The sequence below is a fragment of the Palaemon carinicauda genome, chromosome 20 (genome assembly GCF_036898095.1).
Source record: "Palaemon carinicauda isolate YSFRI2023 chromosome 20, ASM3689809v2, whole genome shotgun sequence".
Taxonomy (NCBI): domain Eukaryota; kingdom Metazoa; phylum Arthropoda; class Malacostraca; order Decapoda; family Palaemonidae; genus Palaemon; species Palaemon carinicauda.
The window spans coordinates 108,148,910-108,163,909 of record NC_090744.1 but is presented as its reverse complement, the minus strand read 5'-3'; the positions used below and the strand labels follow the sequence as shown (position 1 = coordinate 108,163,909).

The window sequence follows — 15,000 nt, the reverse complement described above, 5'->3', positions numbered from 1 at the left end:
TCTTTCCTTCAGATTGCAGTCCTCCTGGTACACCAATCCTTCTTCTTATTATCAGTGTCAGTTTCTCTACCTCGGTATCGGCAGCTAATGATTGGCCCCATTCGAGTTAAATGCCGTTTGAAACATGAGCCCAAGCCGACTTATGCGCCGAGCACAAGTAGTTACGAATCTCCGCACAGCAAAACGGAGAAAGAGCAAACGTCAGTAAATGAAGAAAAAGCAGAAGACGCAAGAGCACTAGAGCTGACTTTGGAACAGCTCTACAAGAGCGGCCGTAATGATGGGTACGTTGAGGGCTTCCTGGACGGGAAGAAAACAGGCCTTGATCACCAAGTCAGAGATGGAAGAGATGCTTTAGAAAATCACAGGGATGATAAGAGGAGCTTCCGGGTCAGCGGCGACCACAATGTAGCCGACACTCTCCAGTTCGAAGGGACAAAGGTCATCGCAGAGATCTATAAGGAAGCCCTCAAGCAGGCCATTGATCTAGTACGGAAGGAGACCTTAAAAAATGATTACAGTAGAAATACTGGATCCTACAGAGATCGTGTCAGCAGGTATAAGAGTAAGAACACCAGGCTGCGCGGATATAATTCTGTGAGAGACAGGAGTTTGCGAAAGCCCAGAGATGGTAGCCCGTTAGACAGTCATATGTTTTTGGACGGGAGAGATCCTCGTCTTCCTGAGAGCTTGGACGGTGAACAACCTTATCATATTTTTTCATCAGATGACAGGACAGATATGGATTTCCTGGATTATTTCTTGGGCATTAATCCAGAAGTAGTGGTTACGGAAACGAGCGAGATTTCTGAATAAAGTTTCTGACACCTCATGCTCAGTTCAGCATTTTCTGTGTCAAACACTTTCTATAACTTTTATCTAGGGCCATAAAAGACAATTAAAAACACTTGGTAATATAGCGGGTGGACAGATATGATCAGCACTTTGGACAAGTTTTACCCTTGTTTCTCTTTCATTCCCATTATATTACCACAAGTTCTTCACAGCGTAATAAAGTAAAGTAAAAGTGAGTTGAAACTTAGAGAAGCATGGATGACCATACTACTGATGAAAACAAACCAATTTCTTAGTCATAGATCTTGCCAACCCCGGATAATAATCAGATCTTTTTTATAATACAATTTAACTATGTATGGATAAATGGTAAACCATTCTATACTACCAAAACAAAAATTATCGTTACCAATTTATCCTCAGAAAAAATTCAAATAACCTATGGTTAGTCAGACTTCAAGAACCAATTGCAGTGTTACGAAACATTACCTTAATAACACATTGATATTTTAAGTGATTATCTTATGATGGATGGATTGAGTATATTTGATGTAGAGGAAAAACATAAGTGATATTATTCCTCTTGATGTAACCTTGCTTCCTCATTTACCCTTTACTTTAATTATGCTACATTGTGGTTTCTACTTGTGTTAAGGTAAATAGGGTGAATAATTGTAATAAACGTCTGATTATCTGCTATCTATCATTTTCACTTATTATCTGCTATCTATCATTTTCAAAACAAGGAAAAGAGTATGTACCTCCTTTTTTATTTTTTTTTTTTTTTTTTTTTTTTTTACAATTCCTAACAATTTGAGGTGCATAATCTTTTAAGAGTTTGTAAATACTTTTTTCAGGTTTTCTTCTTGTTAGTCTATAGTTGAAATATAAACCCATGTTATTTGATATACTTTTCCAGGTCAAATAGATCATTATCATTTTATCATTACTTAAAATTAGCTTATACTCATAAGCCCGAAGGGAAAGAAAACACAAGAGGTAAAGATTGGGAATTTTATGAACATCTACAAAATAAAAAAACAAATGTTTCTGAGCAGACTAAAAAAAATTTATTCAATATAGAAATAAACGAAAAAAAAATCAATTGATTTATCAACACTTTCTTACAAAAAGATTTCAGTACTGAATTATCTAGACATATAACAATAAGAATAACGACATTTAGTACTTGCTGGACATGGTGATAACCCATTTGCTGTTAGCATGTCCCATGCTCAGAAATTATCCACGATGCTCCTTCATACACTACTTCAATCTTTTGATTTGTTATCCCCATGTATTTCCTTGATTCACTTCTCAGAAAAAATAATAAAAAAGTGTACAGGTTTAAAGTACTTCTCACCTATAATATGTAAAGATAGATAGAAATTTACAATTTTCCATAATCAATATACGTTGATGTGTTTTTATTACAGTGAAAGTTAACTATGATATTTGAGTTTATCCTCATGAGATTGAATTATTCCATTTTCTTTATCAAACACATGGAATACTTCAGAGAAAACTGCCTTTGTAATAAATTAAACTTATTTTACAGTCATATAAACTTTAACATTATAAATTAATTTTATATATATATATATATATATATATATATATATATATATATATATATATATATATATATATGTGTGTGTGTGTGTGTGTGTGTGTGTGTGTGTGTGCGTGCGTGTATGTGTATGCGTGTGTGCGTGTATATTTTATATATATATATATATATATATATATATATATATATATATATATATATATATATATATATAGTATAATATAATGTAAGAAATTAAGGAAAAGTTAATGCTAGATTAGCTTATATCATAGCTATAATCCTCAATAGAATTTAAAAATTAAATTAACTCTCTAATACTGAAACTCATCTCTACACAAGAATTTAGGTACCATCTTTATTAAATCATTCTACAATTTATTTATTTTTGTTATTCTTATGAGAACTATGAGTTGTATAACATTCCTATGCCTAGTGAGGCAAAGGGCCTCTTTTAGATTTCGCCAGTCGTCTCTATCTTGAGCTTTTAAATCAATACTTCTCCATTCATCATCCCCGACTTCACACTTCATAGTCCTCAGTCATGTAGGCCTGGGTCTTCCAACTCTTCTAGTACCTTGTGGAGCCCAGTTGAATATTTCGAGAACTAATCTCTCTTGGGGAGTGTGAAGAGCATGTCCAAACCATCTCCATCCACCCCTCACCATGATCTCATCCATTGATACATTATTTCATTTTTATTTTTTATTTTTATTTTTCTTTTTTTTTTGGGGGGGGGGGCTATTTTATATGCATAAGTGTTCGTGTGGTATGTTGGGATTAAAATAACTTTTGATTTTTATTATATTATTTTTGGAGTACCATAATTCTTTCCACTTTCTTTTTTTATAGTTCTAATTAGGTCCTTACGTTGAAACTCCGGTGATAGTGTCTGCCCAGAATATGATTCCCGTCCTTACAGAGCCCAATCGCAAACGCTATATTCCCACACATCGATAGAAGAATACATAGGCGGAAAGAAAAAGCTAAATTCACCTTCACGGTACAAAGCATCAAATCTTGTATCTGCACAGACTATCGCTATAATTACTAATACGAATTGCATGCAACTTTCACCTTAATAATCACCATGAATAGGAGCGATATCAGCGCTATCTTCAAAGTGCAGAGTCACTCGGGTACATATCCGCACATGCGCGTTGAACGGTTTTCCGCACTTTTACCGTCACTTTTGCCGAGATAGAAATGCATCTATCGGTTGCCAGATGTCGCTATTTAGCCACAGTTGGTCTTTATAGAATGGATATGAATGCAATGATTTCGATCGAAACTTGTAAGAATATTTCAATTTGGAAGTGTCGAAAAGGTTCCATAGTTCAGAGTGAAAGAGTGATATATTTGTTAATATTTTGAAAAAGAGGTTTTTTAGATATTATAGAAAAATTTAGATCTAGAATAATATCAAAGAGATGAAAGATTTATGAAATAGACAATGAATATATGTTTCTTTAAACCATGTGTAAGATATGAATATAATGGACAGTCAATGCTAATATTTTATTGTTTCCACAAATGTACCGTTTTATTCCAAAAATGGGATAACATTTAATATAATAATATCATTGAGATGACTATTTTTGATAAATTCTAAATTTAAGTTTTTCAGTATTTCCCTCTCATTCAACTTTACCACATTTTATTCAAAAGTGACATATTTTGTTATGATTAAATACGATTACTTATCACCATTCGTCACGACAATATCAAAACTGTTACAACGCATGATTTGGTGACCAATAAAAGCAGCCTTCTACGGACCTGATTGATTCATATGCGTTTCATTTCTATTGCAAAATATATTATTATTATTATTATTATTATTATTATTATTACTTGCTAACCTGCAATCCTAGTTGGAAAAGCAGGTTGCTATAAGCCCAAGGGCTCAAACAGGGAAAATAGCCATGTGAGGAAAGAAAATAAGGAAATAGATCATAAGAGATGTTTAAGAAAAACCGCATTAAAATAAATCTTTCTCATATAAACTATAAAAACTTCAAAATAACAAGAGGAACAGAAATAAGATAGAATAGTGGGCCCGAATGTACCCTCAAGCAAGAGAAATTTACCCAAAGACAGTGGAAGACTATGGTACAGTGACTATGGCAGTACCCAAGACTATAGAACAATGGTTTGATTTTGGAGTGTCCTTCTCATAGAAGAGCTGCATACCATAGCTGAATAGTCTCCTCTAGCCTTACCAAGAGGAAATTAGCTACTGAATTATTACAGTGCAAGAGAAAAATTGTTTGGTAATCTCAGTGTTGTTAGGTGTATGAGGACAGAGGAGAATGTGTATAGAATAGGCCAGACTATTCGGTGTATGCGTAGGCAAAAGAAAAACTGAGCCGTAACTAGGGAAGGGGATCTAATGTAGGAATGTCTGGCCAGTTAAAGGACCCAATAACTCTAGCGGTAGTATATCGGAAGAAACAAGGCGTGGTTAAAATCCTGTTAGACAACGCGTGCTTTGTGGGAATTTTGCAATGTACATTTTACTCGAAGGTTTGACTTGTATTTCTCAATTGCTTACTTAGAAAGTAGTAGCAGTGTTTAGTTAACTATATAAAGAGAAGTAGGTATCAATGTATGCATTTAAGTACCCGGAACCAATCCTCAAAAAAAAAAAAAAAAAAAAAAAAAAATCTGAGATATTTAAACTCGATAAATGAATTGTTTCCCATAGAGGTAAACTATATGGACACATAGCTGTCTATAAAAGCATGGTTACTCATTTATTATCAAATAGGTAAATGAGAATTTTACTTATAGTTATCATCATCATCATCTCCACCTACGCCTATTGACGCAAAGGGCCTCGATCAGATTTCACCAGGCGTCCCTATCCTGAGCTTTTAAATCAATACTTTTCCATACTTCACGCTTCATAGGCTTCAGCCATGTAGGTCTGGGTTTTCCAACTCCTCTAGTGCTTTCTGGAGCCCATTTAAACTTTTGGTGAACTAATCTTCCTTAGGGAGTGCGAGGTAGTTTCTAATCAAGGAAAAAAAAGCCTTTTTGAGTAAAAGCTAAGGTGGACTTTATATTATTATTATTATTATTATTATTATTATTATTATTACTTGCTAAGCTACAACATTATTTGGAAAAGCAGGATGCTATAAGCCCAGGGGCCCCAACAGGGAAAATAGCCCAGTGAGGAAAGGAAACAAGGAAAAATAAAATTTTTAAGAGTAACAACATTAAAATAAATATCTCCTATATGAACTATAAAAGCCATAACAAAGCAAGAAATGAAACAAAACCGAACGGCGTGCCCGAGTTTACTACCAAACAATGAGAAACCTAGAGATTATTGCAATATTTAAAATTTTCATAGTATAGTCTCTCACGCCGAGCGGGAATTTCGCCGCAATTCGAATATGCAGTTCTTCATTCTTACGTGATGACGCACCCACACACAGATTGCCCAGACCTTATTTCCGGACGGGGGCTCTTAGACAGTCAGTCATAGCCCCCATGTGATGACAGATTCATCATCTCCCCGGTGGAAGCTGATCTAGAAATGTGGAGCCTTTTTCTCACTTCTCACTTTTCCTTTTGATTTATTATTTGTTCCTTCTTTTTTTTTTACATATTTTTTTTTTTTACTTTTCTTATTTTTTCCATTTCACTTCTTATTTTTCTTTCCAAGTTTCACTAAGGTTATCTGTGTGTTCAATAAAATCTTTTTTATCGGATGCGATAATTTTTTTATTTCTTTATAGATTGTATTGTCTGTCTAATTGAGTGTGTCTATGCTTGTATACGTGTGTATGTGTGTGTGTGTGAGAGAGAGAGAGAGAGAGAGAGAGAGAGAGAGAGAGAGAGAGAGAGAGAGAGAGAGAGAGAGAGAGAGTGTGTGTGTGTATGTGTGTGTGTGTGTGTGTGTGTATGGAATATACGAGTATTGCCAATTTCGACCAAGCCTTAATGATTATTTAAGTTTTTTTCCAGTTTAAGATTTTATTTTCTTCTTATGGTAACTTTTTCAGATCATAGGAAAGGTTTAATTAGGGTCTGGGTTCCAGAAAGAATTTAAAATACTTACTTTTTTATTATTATTTTGATTAAAATTGTTTTTATTTGTCCTGATGAGAAAGTTTTTTTTTCGGGGTTATTTTATGATTAACCAGAAATTACTACTTGCTGGATCACATCAAGCAAGTTCATACAATTGGGAATCCAAGTCAAGTGTTTTCATATATTTCAAAAATAGTTTTATCAACATTTGGTGTTCAATCATAAACTTTAGAATTATTTAATTTATAAATCTAAAGTTAAATAGTGATAAATACCCGTCAACTTCGATAAACTTGTGTACAGTGTTCCTGATTTATTAGTAAACAAAATCTTTAATCAACCACCTGTTGCTTGGAACAACTGCCTTGGTGTGATGTAAGATATATGACTATTGATAAACTCTTTTTAATTGATTACTCAGGTTTCATTTATTGCTACAAGTACAATGAAAGAGGTTTCCATACAGTTTTTTTTTTTTCAAAATCACTTTAAAATGACGACCCTTTCATTAAAAACTATTCTAATAAATACAGAGAATAAAATTATGTAATAATAGAACTAAAGGGAGTAATACCCAGTGTTCCTAAATACAAATTCATCAGTAAAAAATACCACCTTATCATGAGATACCATTTGGCCAATTTGTGGTGGGCTATTGAAAACGTCTCTGCCTGGTGTTCGACAGGAGATCGAATCCCGCTCAAAATCTTTAGCTTTTTATAGTGTCTACAACCTCGCCATCCTTGTGATCTAAGGATGGGTGGTTTGGAGGTGACTATAGGTGTACCTGCTGAATCACCAGCAGCCATTGCCTGGCCCTCCCTGGTCCTAGCTCAGATGGAGACGGGGTATAGGTGCTGATCATATGTATATATGGTCAGTCTCTAGGGCAATGTTCTGCTAGGGCATTGTCACTGTCCCTGGCCTCTGCTATTCATTAGCGGCTTTTAAACCTTTAATTGCAATATAATTGACATAGTACTAAAAAACAAGCACATTTATTCAGATACACATATACAGTAGTTCATAAGTTAGTAGGAGTTATCTCCATATATCACATATATACACTCAATCTTACTCACTGCAGACGTCACTGACTGATAGATTCATCCGTTTTGCTTCTTGCTTTCATAATCATAATCCTCAAGCCAGATGATGTCAGCCTAAATGAGCAAACGGAAGACGAGACGTGACTTTCTCAACAACGCTGCAAGGTTTAAGACACGTACAAGTAAAAGGTTTCTCGTTAGCATTTCTGTATTTGAGAAACGGTAACTGACGTAATGCTTCAAGGTATTGAAATGGAAAGGTATTGCAGATCGAGGGAAACAGTCTCACGCTCCGATTATTTGCACACGTGAAACAGGTATTTGACACAATTCTGTGAATTACTGGGAGATAGAGTTATTACTTCGATTACTCTGGCGATTAACTTTTTTATTTTCTTTTTGAGATATCATCTCTTCACTTGAAATCATAACACAAAAGCCTGCTTTGACTACTATTGTTATTATTATTATTATTATTATTATTATTATTATTATTATTATTATTATTATTATTATTATTATTATTATTATTATTGAACAAAATGGCTACCTCAGAAGCATTTATTTTATAATTGCGCTTCTCAATTACTCCAATTTTCTTCTCAGCAATACTGCAAGAAGAAGACATAATAATTACAATACCCTCTATAATGGTTTATTACCATAACTCATGCCAAGTATTCGTTCATATTTGTTTTATATGATTGAAATCCAATTATGGTAATCAGATGTGATTACAATTACAGCAGCAAGCAAAATAATTCACAATAGATTTTCTCTTTATAATTTCTTATTTTCTCTCATATTTTTTTCTTTTTTTCTCTCTTCGTTTAATTGTTTTAATATTTTGGTGGACTTTTTCATCTATTTCATACTTATTTATTTTGGTGTTTTTACAGGAAGCATTTTACCTCTGAATCTGCAATGACTCATTTGTTCATTTGTTAAGAATATGAGATTAGATTAGAAAAAATAGTAATTAAAGAATATTAATAACATTCACAAAGAATGTTAGTCAAACGCAGAATTCAATAGATTTAAAAAGAGAAAATCAGGAGATGTGAGAGAGAGAGAGAGAGAGAGAGAGAGAGAGAGAGAGAGAGAGAGAGAGAGAGAGAGAGAGAGAGAAGGGAGGAATACAATAAAAAAGGGGATGATTAAACATGCACTTTTTTATTATTTTTTTTTACTATATGCTGGACACATGTTCAAGCGCATTAAGTAAGAGTTAATAATGTCTTAAACAAACAACACTCAATCAAAAATAAAATCTCTTGACAGATAGAAATTAGAAATAGTCAATTGGAATTGTTGAATCATGTAATGACCCTACGAATTATAGAATATGATACCGTAAACGGTTGCGTTTAGTTCCTGGATCCAAACAGAATTCGCATTATTCCAGAAGAGTATAGTTTGAGGAAAGTCGTCAATATGTGAACAAAATCTCAGTTGCCTAATGCCGTAGGCACACTCAAACACCTTAAAGAAGCTACTATATTTATCTAAATTCATATATAATAAAAGGATATGCTAGTATTAGTATCTAATAGCTAGTAACTACCAAAACAAGTGTAGTGGTCTTCGATTGGTACCTCTGTGATCTCGCCTAGAGAGAACACACCCCCCTTGAGTGAAATCTCCAGCTGATTGAAGACGGATTGCCGACATCCCATCTACTTTTTCTTTCTGTGTCAACGGATTGATGGGGTAACTGCTCAATCTCTCCAGAAGGAGGAGATGAGGTGGACTTAGTCGGCCGAGAGCCTTCGAACTGATTGTGGGCCTTTGGAGGTGATGAGCCGTAGAAACTTTTAAGAGGGTAGATAAATTATCTATTCATTCATATATTCGCCTACGAAGATAGAGGTTATATTGATTACTTGATGTGAATATTCAAGGGTTATTAGTTCGTTTTTTGTTTGCTAGTGAATGGATTGTTTAATGGCAATAAATCATTTTGTACAGCGGATTGTGTTGATCATGTGATATGAAGACTCATAGATTAATATGCGCTTCGATTGACGATTGATAATGACTTTAATTGAATATCTAATATTTATTTTTTTACTCTTTATTAAATAGTGAACAGTGCTGATGAAGTGACGTAAAGATGTATGGGTTGTTTTATTGTTTAATTTTTTGATTGCTTGATTGTTTAAGTGTTCGTTTTCCTCATGAAAATCACAATGAAAATTATCTTTAATATTAACGAGTGGCAAAAGATATATCAGGAGTGCAATATCGAAAGTCCTATATGTCAGTTTGATAATAGCATTTTGATAATCAGAACTGTACTATTTTTCACCTAGTTGTTTTGGACGATTACCAGTTTAATTATAAGTGACTCAGTGTGATATGGTGCAATTTCTTATAGCATCCTACTTTTCCAACTAGGCTTGTAGTTTAGCAAGTAATAATAATAATAATAATAATAATAATAATAATAATAATAATAATAGTATAATTTCTTTCGCACTTTTATTTGCTATCAGGATGCCAGAGAACTTCATATCATTCATTCATTTATATACTATCTCATCTTTTAGCATTCATTTGGCTTGATTTTTTTGTTCATTGCATTTTCCATGGACAGTAAATTTTTACATAAATTAATTTGTCCATGTGGATGTTTGTCTATAAAATCAGCACTAATATGAATTTTGATATCTTTTATAGGAAGAAACAAATTCAACTTGGACTCATCGATTAGAACTCCGACGACTGTCAACATGGTTTCGAAAGTCATTGTAAGTTGCTTGTCATTGAAACAATTACAATCATATGGTTTTCTGAAGTAATCTCTCTCTCTCTCTCTCTCTGTCTCTTTGATGAGATACGCCCATTCTCTGTCTCTATCTCCCTCTTCCGTTTCCTCTCTCTAAAGGTACACACTCTCTCTCTCTCTCTCTCTCTCTCTCTCTCTCTCTCTTTGAAGAGATACGCCCGTTCTGTACCTCCATCTCTTTCCGTTTCCTCTCTCTAAACCTAAAGGTACACACATTCTCTCTCTCTCTCTCTCTCTCTCTCTCTCTCTCTCTCTCTCTCTCTCTCTCTCTCTCTCTCCTATAGGCCTTCGCACATCAACGCACGCAATTCCTTAACCAAACTGAATCATATGATTATGTAAAAAAAAAAAAACTTACGCTATTATAAAGATAAAGAAATCATATATTTGACATATGATAAAGAAAAAAAATTCCTATTTTTTTTTAATGAAACGGTGACTCATATATACAGTAGGCCTACGTGCCTCAATGTGACTTACTAGTACTTGTAAGAGAATCATTTTCATATGATCTATTTTTAAAAATCAAACTCCTTTTTTTCAGATACTTTCACTGTTTGTGTTCACGAAACTTCAAGAATCCATCTCATCTTATGGCTCTTATGGCTACGGCTACAAAACGATAAAGGGTCCCACGTATAAATACAGAGCTTACAAAGAAGTTCAGTATGGCTATGGCCACGGGGGTGGATACGGCCATGGTGGTGGCGGTTACGGCCATGGTGGTGGTGGCTACGGCCATGGCGGTGGTGGATACGGCCATGGTGGTAGTGGCTACGGCCATGGTGGTGGCGGCTACGGCCATGGCGGTGGTGGATACGGCCATGGTGGTGGTGGCTACGGCCATGGTGGTGGCGGCTACGGCCATGGGGGAGGTGGCTACGGCCATGGTGGCGGTGGATACGGCCATGGTGGTGGGGGATACGGCCATGGCGGTGGTTACGGACACGATCATGGCGGATATGGTCATGACCATGGAGGCTATGGAGATGACCATGGAGGATATGATGACCATGGAGGATATGGCGATGACCACGGAGGATATGGCCATGATCATGGAGGCTATCACAAGTGAAGAGGAAACGTGAGTAGCGAGGAATAAAACCTCTAACAGTTTTTATAACTCTCTTTACATATATATATATATATATATATATATATATATATATATATATACATATGTATGTATGTATGTATATTCTCTATATACATACATATACCAAAGGCACTTCCCCCAATTTTGGGGGGTAGCCGACATCAACAAGAAACAAAACAAAAAAGGGGACCTCTACTCTCTACGTTCCTCCAGCCTAACCAGGGACTCAGCCGAATTCAGCTGGTACTGCTAGGGTGCCACAGCCCAACCTCCCACATTTCCACCACAGATGAAGCTTCATACTGCTGAGTCCCCTACTGCTGCTACCTCCGCGGTCATCTAAGGCACCGGAGGAAGCAGCAGGGCCTACCGGAACGGCGTCACAATCGCTCGCCATTCATTCCTATTTCTAGCACGCTCTCTTGCCTCTCTCACATCTATCCTCCTATCACCCAGAGCTTTCTTCACACCATCCATCCACCCAAACCTTGGCCTTCCTCTTGTACTTCTCCCATCAACTCTTGCATTCATCACCTTCTTTAGCAGACAGCCATTTTCCATTCTCTCAACATGGCCAAACCACCTCAACACATTCATATCCACTCTAGCCGCTAACTCATTTCTTACACCCGTTCTCACCCTCTCCACTTCGCTCCTAACCCTATCTACTCGAGATACACCAGCCATACTCCTCAGACACTTCATCTCAAACACATTCAATTTCTGTCTCTCCATCACTTTCATTCCCCACAACTCCGATCCATACATCACAGTTGGTACAATCACTTTCTCATATAGAACTCTATTTACATTCATGCCCAACCCTCTATTTTTTACTACTCCCTTAACTGCCCCCAACACTTTGCAACCTTCATTCACTCTCTGACGTACATCTGCTTCCACTCCACCATTTGCTGCAACAACAGACCCTAAGTACTTAAACTGATCCACCTCCTCAAGTAACTCTCCATTCAACATGACATTCAACCTTGCACCACCTTCCCTTCTCGTACATCTCATAACCTTACTCTTACCCACATTAACTCTCAACTTCCTTCTCTCACACACCCTTCCAAATTCTGTCACTAGTCGGTCAAGCTTCTCTTCTGTGTCTGCTACCAGTACAGTATCATCCGCAAACAACAACTGATTTACCTCCCATTCATGATCATTCTCGCCTACCAGTTTTAATCCTCGTCCAAGCACTCGAGCATTCACCTCTCTCACCACTCCATCAATATACAAGTTAAACAACCACGGCGACATCACACATCCCTGCCTCAGCCCCACTCTCACCGGAAACCAATCGCTCACTTCATTTCCTATTCTAAAACATGCTTTACTACCTTTGTAGAAACTTTTCACTGCTTGCAACAACCTTCCACCAACTCCATATAACCTCATCACATTCCACATTGCTTCCCTATCAACTCTATCATATGCTTTCTCCAGATCCATAAACGCAACATACACCTCCTTACCTTTTGCTAAATATTTCTCGCATATCTGCCTAACTGTAAAAATCTGATTCATACAACCCCTACCTCTTCTAAAACCACCCTGTACTTCCAAGATTGCATTCTCTGTTTTATCCTTAATCCTATTAATCAGTACTCTACCATACACTTTTCCAACTACACTCAACAAACTAATACCTCTTGAATTACAACACTCATGCACATCTCCCTTACCCTTATATAGTGGTACAATACATGCACATACCCAATCTACTGGTACCATTGATAACACAAAACACACATTAAACAATCTCACCAACCATTCAAGTACAGTCACACCCCCTTCCTTCAACATCTCAGCTTTCACACCATCCATACCAGATGCTTTTCCTACTCTTGTTTCATCTAGTGCTCTCCTCACTTCCTCTATTGTAATCTCTCTCTCATTCTCTATATAAATGCAATAAAAATGGACCTTCCAAAATATTTATGGTACATAAGGTATATGAAAAAGTACTTGATGGTTATACGATCGACATTGGGAATAAAAAACATACTTAAATGCTAATTTCTTTCTATTTCTTTCAGGTTTTGAGACAATTCACAGTTACTCTATTCATCATCCGGCAGTGAAAGAGGGACAATAACAATGGTTCATTATCCACAATTATTCAATTATTGGGACTTGATTATCTGTGTTTCTTATAATAGGCTGGCCTACAAAATGTCCTTTCATTGTCTTATTTAGAGGCATAAATATGTACACATTTTTTTTTTTAAATCCAAGGAAAAAAAAAATCGTAACACTTTAATACTGAATCTAGTCAGATAGAAAATAAACATGATTTTATACTATAAAATAATGTACTTAAGTTTTAAGCAATTTCATATATCAGACTTTTACTTACATTTAATTTGTGAAATAAAGAAGTCATTGATTACATATTTTACATATTTCATTTTACGGAGAATATTTATCATTATAATAGATAACTGCTGATGTTCAGGAATTTTATCACTAATGTGCGATATCTTATTACTGAGAATTTCTTATGTATTTCTAACTTGTATGGAAACTGTTATTTGAATGCCAATGGATATAGTTTTTGTAATTTCATGATACATTTCAATCTTTTTTTAGTCAATTACTCTTTATCCCCAAAAATTTTAGAAAGTTTACTACATATACAGGTTGAAACCTTATATATATATATATATATATATATATATATATATATATATATATACATATATATATATATATATATATATATATATATATATATACATATATATAAATATTTATTCATGTGTATATATATACATATATATATATAGGTATATATATGTATGTATATATACTTTTATATATATATATATATATATATATATATATATATACATATATATATATGTATATATATATATATATATATATATATACATATATATATATATATATATATATATATATATTTATATATACAATAAATATATAGATATTTATATATATACATATGTATACATATATATATATATATATATATATATATATATATATATATATATATATATATATATATATATATGTATATATATATATATATATATATATATATATATATATATATATATATATATATGCATATATATGTGTGTATAAATTACAATTTTGGAAATTTACTCGTGTTTTTATATATATATATATATATATATATATATATGTATATAAGTTATATATACAACTGGCTTAGCGGTTTTAAGTTACTGGAACCTCAGTTTCTTGATTCTGGGTCCGATTCCTTGGCCGACCAGAAGCTATTATCATCATCTAGTTGACCCCCTCTAAGGTCTCTGATAGAGAGGTAGTCGGCGACTCCTGATATTGCGAGGTATATAAGGCTTATATGAATATATATATATATATATATATATATATATATATATATATATATATATATGTATTAATATATGTATAAATATTCATGTATATATATATATATATATATATATATATATATATATATATATATGCTTGAATATAAACATATGTATACATATCATTATTATTATTATTATTATTATTATTATTATTATTATTACTTGCTAAGCTACAACCCTAGTTGGAAGAGCAGGATGCAATAAGCCCAAGGACTCCAACAGGGAAAATAGCCTGGTGAGAAAAGGAAATAAGGAAATAAATA

General features: G+C 34.2%; 1 protein-coding gene across 1 annotated transcript; it reads left to right on the top strand.

Annotated features, from left to right (window-relative positions):
* Positions 1-933: 933 nt before the first annotated feature.
* Positions 934-11,322, top strand: LOC137660051 (uncharacterized). Its single transcript, XM_068394776.1, has 4 exons — positions 934-1,016; positions 1,715-1,794; positions 10,135-10,205; positions 10,788-11,322. Exons 1-4 carry the CDS (start codon positions 934-936, stop codon positions 11,316-11,318), a joined length of 765 nt encoding a protein of 254 aa, XP_068250877.1. The 3' UTR covers positions 11,319-11,322.
* The last annotated feature ends 3,678 nt before the right edge of the window (positions 11,323-15,000 follow it).

Coding starts and splice junctions, on each gene's coding strand:
- LOC137660051 (XM_068394776.1), top strand. CDS start 934: ATGATCAGCACTTTGGACAAGTTTTACCCTTGTTTCTCTTTCATTCCC. Junction 1,795..10,134: donor AGGGAAAGAAAACACAAGAG/GTAAAGATTGGG, acceptor TATCTTTTATAG/GAAGAAACAAATTCAACTTG. Junction 10,206..10,787: donor ACATGGTTTCGAAAGTCATT/GTAAGTTGCTTG, acceptor CCTTTTTTTCAG/ATACTTTCACTGTTTGTGTT.